The sequence below is a fragment of the Pholis gunnellus genome, assembly GCF_910591455.1.
Source record: "Pholis gunnellus genome assembly, chromosome: 9".
NCBI lineage: Eukaryota > Metazoa > Chordata > Actinopteri > Perciformes > Pholidae > Pholis > Pholis gunnellus.
Genome location: NC_136535.1, coordinates 6,733,624 through 6,749,453, shown reverse-complemented (window position 1 = coordinate 6,749,453; position 15,830 = coordinate 6,733,624). Strand labels below are relative to the sequence as shown.

The following is a 15,830-nucleotide window of genomic DNA, read 5'->3' as shown; positions in this document are numbered from 1 at the left end:
CCGTCAGGTGATGGAGATGTCTGAGTGGTCTAAACATCTGGGGGCGGAGCAGATGATGTAGCGTTCTGAGGGTGTTTTTGTACAGTGCAGCTGACTTATACACTTTGAAGAGTTAAAGTGTGTGTGTATGTGTGTGTGTGTGTGTGCGTGCATCTGTTCTTACTGCACACTCCCTAAAGGCCAGTCTTCACCCCCTTTCCTTTTATAGCCTCAGACATGTGGAGGGAGGTGTGTGTGTGTGTGTGTGTGTGTGTTGGAGGGGGTCAGCCTGTGTGAAGGAGTGGCCCACTTCTACAGCACGATGGGATGGGTGCCGTGTAACTGTGTGACTAGGTGCCTGCCCCTCCTCTCCCTCCCCCCTCCCCTCCCCTCCCCTCCCTCCCCCTCCCCTCCCTGCGGTCTGGGGGGGGATGCCGGGCCGGAGAGGAGAGGGGAGCCGGGGAGAGCCTCGCCGAGCCGTCACTCTCTCTCACAACACCGTGAGAGCCACAGGACTCACGCTGTCCTCCAGCACGCCCACACACACACCAGAGCGAGAGACACTGTGTGTGTGTGAGAGAGAGAGAGAGAGAGAGAGAGAGAGAGAGGAGGGGGGGTACAGAAAGGAGGGAGAGAGGTGCAACGTGGACTGGAGAGGGAGGGGGACGTAGCAAAGGACTTAAAAAAAAAAATTGAAAAATCCAAATCCTGAACAGAAGGATTTTGTCTTTTCTCCCGAGGAGCTGCGAATAACCCTCGGAGAAGGATGGCAGAAGGGGGAGAGGGAGAGGAGGAGATCCAGTTCCTGCGAACGGTGAGTCCTGCTCACTTTCCTTTTTTGGGAAACCTGCACCGGCTGCCAGAGGAGACGAGGAGTTATGAGAACAGCGAGGAAGATAATTAGACTATTATTTTGCCAAAGAGAAGTGATTCAACTCGTGATCTAAAATTGTCTCATGATCTACTTCGGCGTTCTTCGGTTTCACAGCTCCTCCACTTGTATCACTTTTGCTTTTTCTGGCATCGGGTATTTCAGTCAAATGTGTAGTTGCAGTTCTCAGAGCCAAGGACCCGCTTCTCTATATGGTGGACTATTTTTGCGGTGCGCTGAATGTGCCATGACCCGCTTATCAGTGGCTCTCTTTAAACCTGCTAATTGATTTTTTTAATTTTCTTTTATCCCGTGTGAGAGCAGGAATCTAACCTACATTACCTCATCGTATTTTGATCATTTTCAGAATGCACTGCTCATTGTCTCGCCTAATCTCTTTCATATTACGTCCAGAATGTTCTGGGCTTAAGGATAGGTGACAGTTTATGCATGTGTGTGTGTGTGTGTGTGTGTGTGTGTGTGTGTGTGTGTGTGTGAGAGCCCAGATAGATAGACAGGGGCTGGTGCATCTGTTAGCAGCATTATCTATTTTTATCTGAGGAAAGTAGAGCCCGTCAGTGAGGGGTGAGGAGGCAGAGCAACAAGCTGCCCCGGGCCCTCAGGGGACAGCTGGCTGCACGTCTTTCCTCGGGAGAAGAAAAAAGAAAATGACCTAAAAGAGCTGAGCTGGTGAAGTGGGTTTCACTGTAAGCGTGCAGTATCAGATCCACATCACAACTGAACTGAATCTATTATTTTTCTTTTCTTTTCTGACAGTGACAATTTGCTTGAAATCATTGATTTTAGTCCAAACATTGAGTGGACGTTTTTTAACGATAACATGATACAATTCCAATGAATTGAAATGAAGACACTCGTCTTCGTCTCTGCATCGACAAAACACCTCCACAGTGAAACGCGTTCCTCTTGAAGTGGAGCTTCACCCAGCGCGGCTGTGGCGTTTACCTCGTCCGCCACATGAATCTAGTTAGCAGTGCAAATAATAGTTCATAACAATAAAAGCACACCACGTTGACGGACGTGGGTTCCTGTCAGCGCACAGTGTCCCTAAAGGACGTGAGCATTACAGAGCAGCGCGGCTGTAGCTTCTGTTACAAAACTATAAACGGAGTTTTCCTCTCTTCACATGAGCAGTGAGACACTTTGAATGCCCTCAGCGGGGTTTTGTCCTTTTGGTCCAGGAGGCTCGAGTGAGGATGAAGCTATTAGACACCAAACACTTCAAAAGGAAAAAACAATGCCGCCCAGGTGAATTATTAACGACTCGTGCACTTCAAAGGACACGAGCGCTGTGGGGGTCAGGGGTTCCAACAAAGGGGCCAAAAACGTAAGCGCTCGTGGTGCTGCGAGAATCTCAAAGCGTCCGCCAAACGGTCCACGCTGTTCGCCTTTTAATGAGAGGCCAGTGATGGGAGTCAGCTGTTTTGTGTAGTGGAGGAGCCGTTAGCTCACCTGGACCAGCCGGGGCCAGCAGACTGTCCTCATACGTTCAGCTGATGTCGTCTTTTTTACAGCTGTACACACATGTGTACGCTCAGGCTCAGCGGGGGTTTAGCTCAGCGCCTTCAGCACTTTCCTCCAGAGGTCGTTATCTAATAACAATTTAATGAAATCCTCTGAAAATGAACAAATGAGGCTCTTAAACAGAAGTGTCCTCTCATCACACCGCAGGGTCTAGTTTAGGATAACAGCCTTCCAGCTCACGTTCAAGAAAACTCAATATATTCAAACTATATTGTGTGCACAGAAAAGATCTTTGTTTTTCCAAATTACAGCTTTTGTGAGCTCATTTCTACTGCTTATCGATAACTAGCGTGCAGGTGTTTCAGTGTGCAGGGGGCTTTGAGGATTTGTTTTTTTAAATTATTTTCACAAAATAAGCACGCTGTCCAGAAAATGCTTCTTCTTCACTGGAATAAGACCAAGCAGGAAGGGTGGACGTTGTGGATACCGGCCACACAACGGTTACATAACGTCACTCAAATAGCACGTTTGAAATGCCGTCTTGGGTGTTGTTTTTCACCTTAGGTTAACTCATATCGGTGCTCGAGCACCATGAATCCATAGTAACGTAGTTCACCCCTGCTCTTTATGATCGGCTCTCTTATGTCATGATGGTACAAGATTAGACTGGTCATGCTCATGAGCTACGGAATCAATCATTTCCCCACAGTGTTAAAACGTTTAGCCAGGCTCTTGAGTGTAATGGTGCAACAAACACACAGACTCTACAGGCTCCTCCCCTGTCAAAGTGATTACCTCCAGTCTGAGAAAGTCATTGTTGTCTCTGTGAGGAAGAATCTAATAAAGATGATAGCACTGTAATCCTGTCAGTTCTTTCACTGTTGATCCTTTTTCTTTTGTTTTTCATCCCTGCTGGGAATCCTCCAAATCAGATGGAACGCTTTGTGTGAGTTTGGGACTAAGGCGATGCGGTCTGGATCCTGTAAATGCTGAATCCTGTCCAGTGGGACAGATGGGGAACGATGTTGTGCATTTTGCTCTTCTTCCTCACATCTCCAGTGATCGGCCACACACCGATTACTCAGCAGCGCTGCTCGAGTCTATTCTGGGTTTCATTGTGTTATTCTAATGCGGCCCAGGGCCTGTGACTCACACAGTGTGGCTTGAAGAGTTGTACAGTCCACACACTGGCTGGTGGGGCTTAGACATTACATGCTCTTTCCATGTTGATTAACAGGTATCTCATTTTCAACCTCCTCTTTCAAAAAAAACCCCACCTGCAAGCACTTGAGCCCCCACATTAGCTGTCAAGAGATCCGCTTAGCTCCCAATAGCCAGCAGTGTTACCCTTTCTCTTTAGAAACAGCCTGAACAGTAACGCAGGCTGCTGAAACACACAAGAGTCTACATCAGGGAACCCAGAGTTCAGACAACGGCGTTGTCTCCTCGCTGGCGACGGCGAAAGCTGTGTCACTGTTTCACGATGCCACACGACGCGGTGTGTGTGTGTGTGTGAATCACGCAGGGGCGAGAGAGTTTGAAGGGGTATTTCCAGATCCGGCCTGCAACAGCGCTTTCCTTTTTTTAGCCTGCCACTATGAGAGCGCACACTCTGGAGGGAGAAACCAGAGGAGTCGGTGTCCTACTTGCCAGCATCCTTCGGGAGATGCGGTGTGTGTGTGTGGATGTGGTTGTGTGCTCGTACCCCGAACAGAGATCTTGTTCATTGTTGTGACTGTCGATGGACAGTAGTGATATTGTCAGAATGTTAGCAGGAGTTACTGATTTGGTGATTTGCAGGTTAAAAGGTTACCAGAAGAACGTTTATTTGAAATGCCAAGGTTACATTCAACCAATGTTTTAACAACTTTCAAACATTTGTATTTCAATAACATACAGGTCCCGCTACACATTGAAGTGAAGTCTTTGAAATACAACCTTGTTGTTTTTGAATTATTAACACATTTGATCCCAGACTTGATGGAGACATATAGACGTCTTTTGACCCACAAATGAAGAGTTCGGTGCTCACCGGGAGGATTTACGTTGTCGGGTTTCCTGAGCAGGATTGGATGATTTGAGGGGTTTTATGTTGTTGTTCTTTAGCGTGACTTTATTGTCTTTAACTCTGCCTGTACTTCATGGATGGTAGAGATACAGAGGGTTCCTGGCTGCATTGAGGACGTTGAGGTTATAAGGTGTGTGTCAGATGCTCCACCGGTGACTTCGTAGGTGGTGCTTTCTAGGGTTGGGTTCAGATAGCCGGTAATCTATTAGGCAAAAACTTTGGAGTGTTTGTACATATCTATTCAACACTCTCATTCTTAAAGTCAGTGAACGTTCACCTTGAATAGACTGAATCTGGTATTTGGATGCATTCTGATTGGATGAGTGAATTCAACCCTGGCTTTAGGCGATGAAACGTTATCTCTGACCTGCCTTCATCTGTCACAATGGTTCTGTGGGTTCCTGCTCATTCAGCCTCTCTGCGCACACACATTTCCCAGACTCCTTCAGTGTTATTCTGTACCTGTCCACTAGATGCCCTCACACTTCCCTTTTCATTTAAAAAAGAAAACTGCCACGCCCATCTGTCCTCCAATCACCTCATTCCTCATCAGCACATGCCGCCGCTTGTCTGCCTGTGAGCCGATTCATTTCTTCAACTGGTCATTAAGTCGTCGAACAGTCCTCAGTACTCTGCCTGACCATCAGAAAGGTATCAAAGCAGGTCTCTCACCACCGCTGCCCCCACGAGGTATCCAAACGTTAAAGGTGCTTAGTTTGAAGTTCAGAGGATTCATAAAGCAGCAAACACCTTGGTGCCATGTAAAGATATAGTGGAGTATCTTTCTGTCTGCTTGCTTTAAGCGGAGCTTCTCTTGTTTATTCAGCCTTCTGTGCATTTTAGTGCATGTGAGTCTCGGTTGCGCCTCACTGGCCAGCTCATGGCCGCCTCTCTGCACTTCTCTGTTATGGCGGTTAGCGCCCAATAACGGCGTCCCGGACGCGTAACGACCACCCTTTCACTTCCCCCTCAGGCTAACATCGTTAGCTCTGTCAGCAGCACTGTTGCCATTGTTTGCACTGTTCGTGCTGTTAGCACCGTTAGCTGCTCCGCCATGTTGAGAGCCGTGTGGAGGCAATAGAATTCACCTTTAAACTCCACCTCTGACCTCTTACCCTCTTTTCATCACTCTCTCTTTTTCTTTGGGATGCTGATTTCTCTATTCGACAGTTGAGATGACAGCTACATATGTTATCTGGCTGTACTGCTGCTGAGTCCACCCCCCTTATCCCGATGTCTTTGTCCCCTCTCGCTATTTCACACACACATTTACACGCTTACTGTGTGATCATCAGTGAGCTATAAAGGCAGCAGGTGAGGGGAGGGGGGGGTGAAGTGATGAGCCCAGGAGATGAACACGTCGGCAGCGGGGCCACGAACACACACACACACACACACACACACACACACTCTAACAGCACCTGTTAGTCTCCCTGCTTTGGTCACAGCAGTGTACACAATAAGCAGGTGGTCTGCTCTCTCAGGCACGAGACACAAACACAGACAGAGAGAGAGAGAGAGAGAGGGGGGAATCCTGCAGAAGCAAAGTGACAAAACTGTTATGCAACGTTGTTTGTGTGTGTGTGTGTGTGTGTGTGTGTGTGTGTGTGTGTGTGTGTGTGTGTGTGTGTGTCACCTTTTACAACTCTAAAGATCCAGCGATCTCTGGATGGACAGTAGACATCGAACAAATCCATGTTAGTTTGTGTCATTGTTGCCTGTTCTATTAATAGTTTTTCATATTGTATTCAGGAGTTATTGGAAACCAACTTTCTGCAACAAAGCAGCTCTGTGTTCACAGTCGCTGGCAGTGATCGATGTGATTTGTTGTAAATGTAAAACACTGGCATTGGTCCCTTTCTTCTTCTTTAAGAGCCCTTTTAGAAGCTAATGCAGCATAACGTGTGTTGTAGCTAAACGAGTCCAGACGCCCAATGTTTACTTCATCATTCTCACTGCCTTTGTTCCAAGACGCCCAAAATCGTCCAGAATGTGCGAGTTCTGCCGGAGAGGAAAAATATTTTGGATCCACGGCTCAGTCATTCATTTGTGCTGCAGAAAATAAATCAGACAATATGCTGTTATTGATGAAGGAGCTTGAGCGAAGGCTGAGATGAACCTATGAAGACCAACTGTGTGCTTCAAGAGAGGTTCAAGGATCGGCTGTTTGTACTTTGATTTGTTTTTTCTCAGGCTGTTGATGTTGCTCGTCTTTGCTTACCTCTATGGCGAATAGACCTTTTTTCTTTTCTTTTAAAGGAATTGATTTTGGATTCAGGCCAGAATATCATTTATGTACACCAGTGTTTTCCTTTGAATTGCTGCTGTCTGACAGACTGATTGTCTTTAAAAAGACAGAGGCGGCGGCGTAGTAGCAGCAGTTTAACTGAGCCGGAGGGGAATGAAGCCTGTGTGTGTGTGTGTGTGTGTGTGTGTGTGTGTGTGTGTGTGTGGGCTGTCAAAACAATGCGTGTCAATGAAAATCAACATCGGTGGGTCTTCCAATCTAATTTGTGAATGATCGCTGTTTCAGCCCAGAGGACCCGGCAGCTCAGTTCAGAGTGAAACTGGATATTTTGTTCTTGATTTGAACCCTAATTCTCTTACCAGCGCTGCTGAAACTTGGAACCCAATACGCTTTGAGACATACAATGGCCTTGTCCTTTCAATTTCCCTACTTCAGTAACTCAAAAGTAATCTGCTTTTTTTTTGGGAAGTGATTGGCTGATTTTTCAGAAGTGGAATCAATAATCTAATCGCCTCTGCCTTCCTCTGCTCAATGCCTTCCCTGTGAGCAGGAGAGAGTGCTCTCTCTCCCGAGTGAGGGCTCCAAGTATCTGCCGGTCAGCAGAAGGAGGGAATGTGATAGTGACAGGTGCAGCCACCTAAAATAGGAGAGGAGCCGAGGGGGAAGGCCCAGGGCAGAGCGGGCAGAGGTAACGGGAGAGAAAAAGAGGCCTGCACACGGAATAACGAGGGGGAGCACGGAGAGATGACGGAGAACGTCGAGACAAAGTAGCGTGAGCGACGGCAGAAGAAGCTGACTGCGAGAAAGACGAAAGCCCTTCTGTGTGCAGTTGAAGGGTTTCTCAGCGGCACAATAGTCATAACAGATCCCCGTCATTCATAGCACATTATACCACATATCACTCAGCAGACACACACAGGCACAGATACACATTTAGCAATCTAAAGAGAGAGAGAGAGAGAATACATTCCTGGAGACTTTGGTTGAAATGTTTACCTACAAATTCAGATGTTGTCTGCAACATTTTTCTATATATACTGTATATATATATATATATATATGTATGTTGTCCTGGCTGGACTCTGGGTTGAGGTAGAGAGGCAGCAGTAGTTACCTGCAGTAAAAAAGCCTGACTTCTCCTAAACTATATCCGTATCTGTTGACACTGGTGGGGAATTAAGGAGATGGTTTGGCTATTTCCGAGGTGATATGCAGGAGACGGTGCGTAGTGTGTGTAACCTAAACTCTGAGCCAGACCTTTTTATATTCACACTTTTTGTATCCTCGAGCGGCACAGACCCTTAACTCTCACCCTACAGTGTTTTTTTTTGGGGGGGGGGGGGGGGGGGGTGAATGATGTTACAAATGAGAAATGTTTGAAAGAAAGACTCAAAATAAGGGTCAAAGAGTAAATAGGCAGGTATCATTAAAACATGAGAGAGAGCACATGGCTGAGGAAAGCGGGGGGGGGGGGGGCCTTCAAACTGCAGTCTGTGAAGGAGGATCCTGATAGTGCACCTGCATGGTCTCTGCCAGTTTTCAAAGGGAAACCCCATCACCGCTCTCCCTTCTCCTCCACCCACGTACCGTGCAATGTGCTGCCCCTCTCTCTTTTTATGTCCACAGAAACACAATCGATGGCCTGTATCAGCACACCGCGGTCAGAGCGTGGGGCAGAAATCTGGAACGTAAACAAAGACTGGACATTGTTATTTCGTCATTATTCGTTTGATTAGAGGGATTTGGTTTCCGGGCAGGCGATGCAGTGGCACTGTGTCACAGAATTAGAGAGTATGGTGTGAAAAGGTGGAACCAATGCTGAGATGAAAATATTCAGAAATCAGTCGTGAACCAAGATGTAAACAAATCTGGTCCAAACTGTAAACAATATTTTAAAAACAACCCTTTCAACTTGCAGACAGATACATGAACCAGCTGATTACCTGCCGGTGAGAAGACTTGTGTCAGCCATGGGTCCCATTTCCCAATTTGTACATCCTGGATTCCTTTCCTCGCCTCCTCTCCTCCCCGTCTTAGTCCCGCCCACGAGAGATGCGAGCACAGGAGGCGAGGAAGAGACGCGAGGAGAGAGGAGTCAAACAGGCTTTTAGCAAAATGAGACACCCCCGCCTCGGAGCCCGTCAGTTAAATGGCATGTTGCACAGCTTCAGTGTCACGCCTCTTTTTATACGTCACAGGTGCAGGAAAGTCTTTCGCAAAGGATGCACTGGTGTTTCCTCGCTTATAGCTCCGTCCGACAAGCCTCCTTGCTCCTCGAGCATTTTAAGGAATTGGGATGTCCATCAAGATGGAGCGCTGAGATCGATTTCCAGGTCACAAGCCTGAGGAAGGAGGAGGAGGAGGAATGGATCGGAGGGGGCGGATATATACTCACCATTTTGCATCGGTCTGCTTCCTGTGCGGGACGGGCAGCGTGCCTGCTCGTCTGGGGAACCCTGGCTACCCTCTTTCTGCATGTGCACCAACAGTCGGGGCCCTAGAGAATACACAAAGGTGTCTGCTTTCAGGCGCTATCCGTGCCCTGGCTGTTAATCCCCGCTGCATTACACACCTCTATTTGTGCACAGTAGTGTTTGTTTGTCTGACCGTCTGTCAGTTTACATCCAATTGCCTCTTCCTCTCCCTCTGACCCCAAACGTCCACATAGCCCGGATGCTTTAGCCGCCGCTGTAACTCTACACCCACCGTGCCTGATGGGACATCACATGGGTTTCAGGTCTTTGCCCAGCACGGCCCAGGCTTTCGCCCGGTGCGGCCTACCTGCCTCGGCTCAGATACAGTCACGTGAGATCAACAAATAATCAAGGAGATGTGCTCGGCTCCCAATAAAGGGTCAGGTGCACACCCTGAAAGCTGCCTCTATTAATATGAGGGTGAGTTAAGCCCGGGGGGTGTGTGTGTCAGCTTTTCACATGGTCACATTGGAAGTGGTTCACAGTGCGACTCTTGTAAGGACACAGCTCTGTAGCTGCCGATGCACTTGTCAGAGGACTATTAAAAGTCCGTCCAGCCGTGGACCAAGTGCTGGCAAATGCTGGCTGAGGCTTTTGTGTTTATCTGCTCCGTCAGCCGGTCCTCTCAAGGTTCTGTCTTCTGCCCAATATCATACTTGACTGGTTGAGTCTGTGAAATAATCCAAGGCTGTGGTCCAATAGCTTCGGACGGTTCCTAACTGAGTGAAATGGTCCAAAAGTGTAAAGTGTCAGCCGTGATACGAACTGTTCAAATACTCTAAGCGCCAGGGAAAGGTGCCTCCTTTAGCAGAGGGTACACTGGACCATCCTGTATGAAAGGCGTTATTGCCGTCCCACAATTCCTTGCTGCGGCCACATTTGAAGCGTCACACCAACTGCCGTCGCTGTTATAGTCGTGTATTTATGGATTGATTGAAAACATCCTTCCAGGAAGTGTGGTTCTGTTTTGGACAGGAATACTTGAACTGAACAGCGTGGAGTTTGTCACTGTAGCCATCTTCCATTTTCTATCAGTTGCTGAAAAAAAAAAGAAGAAAAGCAAGCAACATCTATCTGCCCAGCCGGATCCTCTGAGCACTGCGGTTGTCTTTTCCTAAATCCTTATAAATCCTCCCTCACATCTTTCCTTGACCTCATGACGTTTTCCATTAATAAGCTCAAGGAAAAGTGGTTCGACCGTGATCGACCGCAGCCCAAGTTTCAAAGTCCACTCTGTTCATTTGATGAATGAGAGGTTGTTTCCTCGTCCCTCTTTACCTTGATAATAATTTGTTGTATGACGTCAGACCAATAAAACACCCTATACTCCATTATATTAATGGCTTCCTACAAACGCTCCCACGGTCACTTACCCAGAGGATTTGTAGCTGGTTCAGCAGTCAATCAAAATCCAGATCACATATTTCTATAAAAGAATAAAAGTCCTTATTTTTAGAACACTTTCAAGAACATATTTACAGAATGATTTGCATTGATGAAACATGTATACAGGAACGAGGTATTCTCTGGGTCCTCTTCCCTTTTTGATCTTGCCTAGAGAGGTTAGAGCGAAGTAAATCTGTAGAAATAGATGGATGGATGAACATTGGGGCATACATCGTCCACGGCTGTCATCCGATCGTACATCTCGTCTCGGAGCGGTGAGTCACTCGGTTACTTCAGTCTGCTTTTAGACAGCCACAAGCTCAGCCCTGTCTCTTAATGGGGACTGCAGTCTGAGTCCGTATGCACTGTCCTCCAAAAACCTGGGCCTGTTTGGCCCATTTTAGCCTCCTCGCTCAGCCCAGTTACAACTTCTCGTCTCAGAACATCCTCCATGTCGCCGTAGTGCGTATTGATCTCAGCTTTGAAGTAGTGTAAGAGGTAGATGTTGTATAAATCCCACCACTTTGCTTTAACGCGGAAACTTGATCCCTCTTTTTGCACAATACCTCCTTGAGATTTACAGATTGTGCCCGAAAGCCCCCACGTTGCCACTGTCCATGTGCGCTTTTTTAGTAGCACTTGAGTCGCATATGGAGTTGTGTTGCTCGTGTCTGCAGTGAAGGAGAAGAGGGCGCATTGCTCCACTTTCCAGAGTGCAAAGAGGACGGGACAGGAGGAGACATTTCAAGGCTGAGGAGAGATAGATGACAGCCCGGCCGAAGGAAGAGGGGACTCTCTTCAGCTAAAGAAACACGAGAGGCCTCTGGGTATAAGAGAGGAGTCGATCTTATGAGGACACTGATCTGCATCACTTTCCATTCTCATAAACACGCATACTCCCGCGCTGTCCAACCTGTTCTCCTGAACGATATAAGTCACGGCGCATCGGTGGCGCTGAATCATCGGGGCAGACAGTGAACGGGTCAAGAGCGTGGAGACAGAATGATTCATTATTTGTTGGGTGAGAGGGGAGATAAGTCAGGGATCTGTCCAGAACTGTAGAGAGGAATATTGAATCGGGTTAAGTGATGCATCCACCGAGTGGCAGAGTAGAAGGAGCAGCTGAGAATGTTGAGGGTCAGGTGTGGGTTTCACAGTGTTTATTGCCGTGTTTACAGCGGCCTCTGGAGGGTCCGGGGTCTGACGAGGAGCAACAAATTGCTGTCCGTTAGCATTCTGCTTGTGCAACTGAGTTGCGTGTGTCTTTTGTACTGAGCAAACAGCTGTTTGTGGCCTTCTCAGCTCGTCACTTAAAAATATAAATCTTTGAATATCCCTTTATTTAAATGCATCTTTCATACTCTGCAATCAGCTGTTGATTTTTGATATATTCTTGTAACAGTGAGCATCGTGACTGTCTTAAGTTCTTCTCTTGTTGTGTGGCGTTGCATAAAACGCACAATGACATAACTTTGACAGAAACTAATGCAGACTCTACTGTGACGGGTTACATAAGTAAAGCAAGTGTTTGCTAGTTGGTGTCCGTACGGTGTGCAAATGAAAGCAAGAAAATGCATTCAAGAAATGTACATCATGGCTTTAATAACCACTAGCAGCAATGAAAAGTATGAGTTTCTTTTGAAACAAACGCTGCCAGACAAAATAACAATATTATTTAATATCAAAAGACACACAACTAGATAGTAAATGCATTGGAAAAGAAAGAGCAAACAATGAAAATGTCTCCTGCACAGCAAGTTTCTATTTTTTCCATTATGTGCTGCAGGCAGGTTTTCCTCTTCAGCACTCCTTATGAAGCATGTCACTGTGTGGTCAATGAAAGGTCAGTATTGTAAACAACATTGCCTGCACCAAATGTCAAAAAGATGACAAAGTGGGCGTTTCAGGGACAAGCAGCAGCAAAGATCTACGGGAACTGAACTCAGTAGTGTGAACATAAAACAACGTGTCCTGCAAAATGAAAGGCCAGTGATTTATAAAAGTGTCGTGTTTGTGTGTCGGCTGCAGGATGACCAGGTGGTTCTGCAGTGCACTGCCTCCATCCTGAAGGAGCAGCAGATTAAGCTCTGTCTGTCCTGCGAGGGCTTCGGGAACCGTCTCTGCTTCCTGGAAACCACATCCAACGCTCAGGTAAGAGTCTCTCTCTCTCTCTCTCTCTCTTTTTGTCCGTCCTGTACTGTATGTACACCGTGTGTTCATCAACTCTTTGTTTTCCCCTCTGTGCTGTGTGTACGTTGGGCAGAATGTGCCCCCGGACCTGGCCATATGCAGCTTCGTTCTGGTGCAGTCCCTGTCGGTCCGCGCTCTGCAGGAGATGTTGGCCAACACGGTGGAAATGACCGAGGTAGGACTCCAAAACGGGAACAAAGAAATGAGCAATGAATGTTTGGAAAGGGGATGGAGGCTGGACCTTCTTTTTGAATGAATGACAAATAATGAAATACACTTTGGTATAAAGAATATTTCTGACTGATGAAAACTAAATCTGTTCGTTTTATAATGGGATCGACTATCTAGTTTTGTTGACAGATTTGCTTAAGCACACCGTTTTCTTTAAGTTTAGTGTTCCTCAATAGCTTTTTACTAAGAGGAACACTACGACATCTATGGAAATATGTATCTTTGCTGTTTTACATAAGAAAACAAACACCAATTTAATCTCTATGTCCAGTATGTAACAAAAAAAGTGCTTAGCTTAGCACAAAAACCTGGAAGCTCCAACAAAAGTGCCTTCCATACATTTAAAAACGATCCTTTTTACGTGTCGCATATCAGATTTATAATTTTGTTATTGATCATGTGACTGTTGGTGAGAGGGCCACCAAGCATATTTCTTTTATTTTTTACTTTTAATCAGCTTTAATCCGCTTACCCCAGCTATGAAGCTTCAACTTGTAACCCAATTTTATTCCACTAATATTCCAATACATTACATATACAAGGTTTACACAGAAGATGTTGCTTTACAGATGATAAATAAGACTTTAATGTGTTCCTTCAACTGATTTATAATTTAAAATGTATGCCTGTCTTTATCATTATATCTACTAACTGTACTCAAACCTGGACCAGCACCAACATGGATTAAAGGATTTAGGTTTCAGGTTCCAGCCCTGTGTTTTGTTTGGAGGGGCTTTTTGTTTAAATATGGATCACAGATTGGGCATTTTCCTGTACATCATGATCCTTCAGTCTATGTGAGCGCCATAGATGAACTCTGCTTTTATTTTCCTATGATTTCTTAAAAACCTTTATCTGACACCCTCCCCTCCGCTTCCCTTCTTGCTCTCTGCCGAGCAGGCAGTCGATTTGGACCAATGGGTATGTCTGTTAATGTGTGTGTCTTCCTGTCACGTGTGTGCCGACCAACCCGGCGACTCGTCCTGGTTCCTCTCCTGTTGCCCCACTCACTGTCCTATTGAATGAAGTAGTGCTGTGTCATTCACACATCTCCACTCATACCCGTCCACTGTCTTTAGATACGTCTGTTATGCTGATGTTAAAAACGGGTTCCTGGAAAGATGGGAAATAACAACAAAGAAGCTTAATTGAAACATTTGATCTAGCGAGGTGTCACAATGCATCATTCATTTGTGCTTCATGCAGAAATATCACCAGCACATTTGTCTTCTTGCCTCATACACGTGACGGTAGCTCACCCTGCTTCATGTTCCTTTTTGTTTCAGCCACATTTGTTCTTTGTCGACGTCGAGTTGATTTCTGTTCCCCTTTGTATACAGAACATGTTTTCACACTGCTGCAGAAAATGACTCCAACTTAGCTTCCTTTAAAAACATGGAAATCCAAGCAATCCCAGTTTAATATGGCAAAAAGTTTGTTTGTTTGTTGGTGTATTTTTCTTTTCCGATGGATAACTTGCCAAACATATTAAAAATCATGTAATTCTGATATATTTGCTATCTGTCTTTGAATGCAAGTCCCTGAATCTCAAGGATTTTCTCACTAAATGATTGTTTGTCAAAAGTTTACGTATTTATCAGTTTACCAATTGACACCAACCTCAAGACAAGACTTATTGTGTTTTTAGTGTCACTCCCTTTTCTAAAACAAAAGACTATAATTTAAAGCAAAAAGGTTTCATTCTTTCATTATTCTGACATAGTCCTAAATATGTCCAATTGGACTGAAAGCCCATTTATCCCGAAAACAAATGGCCATTGTTCCGCAGGCCCATTGCTCCGAAAGTGCAACAAACAGAAGCACATGGCCAATTATTAAGCACAATGAACTCACCAGACCGTATTTATATTTTCTTTCCCTACTATGGCAAAGGCATGACCCGCCCTACTCTGCCTCTGATTGGCTCACCCTGATATTTCATCCCTAACCCGAACCAATCTCACTCCTCATGCCTAAACCTAACCGACCCGACCAACAAAGGCAACGAGTAATAATCAGACCTGTCTCTTATCGGATATCGTTAGCGCGATCTTTCTCAAAAAGTAATGCACAGATTTGAACACGGGCCCAGGGTGATGCTGAGGGAACATGGGGCGGACCCCGCCATGAAAGTCTAGAACGTATAATAATAGAGACAGTTTTAACTGAAAATGTGGACAGAAATGTCATATTTCAGTTTTTTCACAAGATAGATGACAGAAACCTTCTCTGGCTGAGGCTAATGGAACTCTAGAGAGGCTCTCGAGTTGCTGCATTTTATTAGTTTCATTATGGTGGCTGGTTTGGTCAGTTCCTGGCCTCACAGGAGTTGGGAGTTGTGGACCAGCCAGGCCTTTGAACTGGTGAGCCGGGGATTGAGAATTGCGTGGCATGCAGCCCAGTGGAGGGTCCCGCCCGCCTCTCTCAGGGCTGGATGGGGAAACCCGACACCCCCCAGAGCACTGGACAGGCCTATCCCCCTCCTTAACACACACCGCTACCACCACCACCCGGTCCTTATGCACACCAGGGCTAATGGTATAGCGTTGCCACTTGACACACCGGCCCCCGACTCGTCCCAGTGGATTATGGGTGCTTAACCCTACAGAAGGGTTTAGCATTCTCCTCCTGTGGGCTCCACTAAATGGTTGTTTTGGCTAATCTATCTATAACTCTCCCAGTAATTGTGTTTTCTTGTTCCATCCTTGCTGGATGTTGAGAAAAGGTAGGATGGATTAATGTTATGTTTGCTGTTTATGTGAGATTATAATCTGTGGTGATTTGTTTTGCTTTGTCAGTCCCGTCATTGTGATGCCTTCTCTGAGAATTATGATTTTTCAGCAGAGCATCTTCCCAGTTTCAGCAATGTCTCCACACTGCTTTGCTATTGATGTGGTT

At 46.1% G+C, this 15,830-nt stretch overlaps 1 protein-coding gene across 6 annotated transcripts in view; it reads left to right on the top strand.

Moving 5' to 3' along the window:
• Positions 1-596: 596 nt before the first annotated feature.
• ryr1b (ryanodine receptor 1b (skeletal)) overlaps positions 597-15,830 on the top strand; it is a 72,876-nt gene continuing 57,642 nt past the window's right edge. For all 6 annotated transcript variants that reach the window (XM_079166250.1, XM_079166252.1, XM_079166248.1 and 3 more), the window contains exons 1-3: positions 597-793; positions 12,540-12,662; positions 12,775-12,876. In XM_079166250.1, coding sequence (XP_079022376.1) covers positions 746-793; positions 12,540-12,662; positions 12,775-12,876 — 273 coding nt within the window. In that variant the 5' untranslated portion in view covers positions 597-745. The remainder of the gene's footprint in view (positions 794-12,539; positions 12,663-12,774; positions 12,877-15,830) is intronic.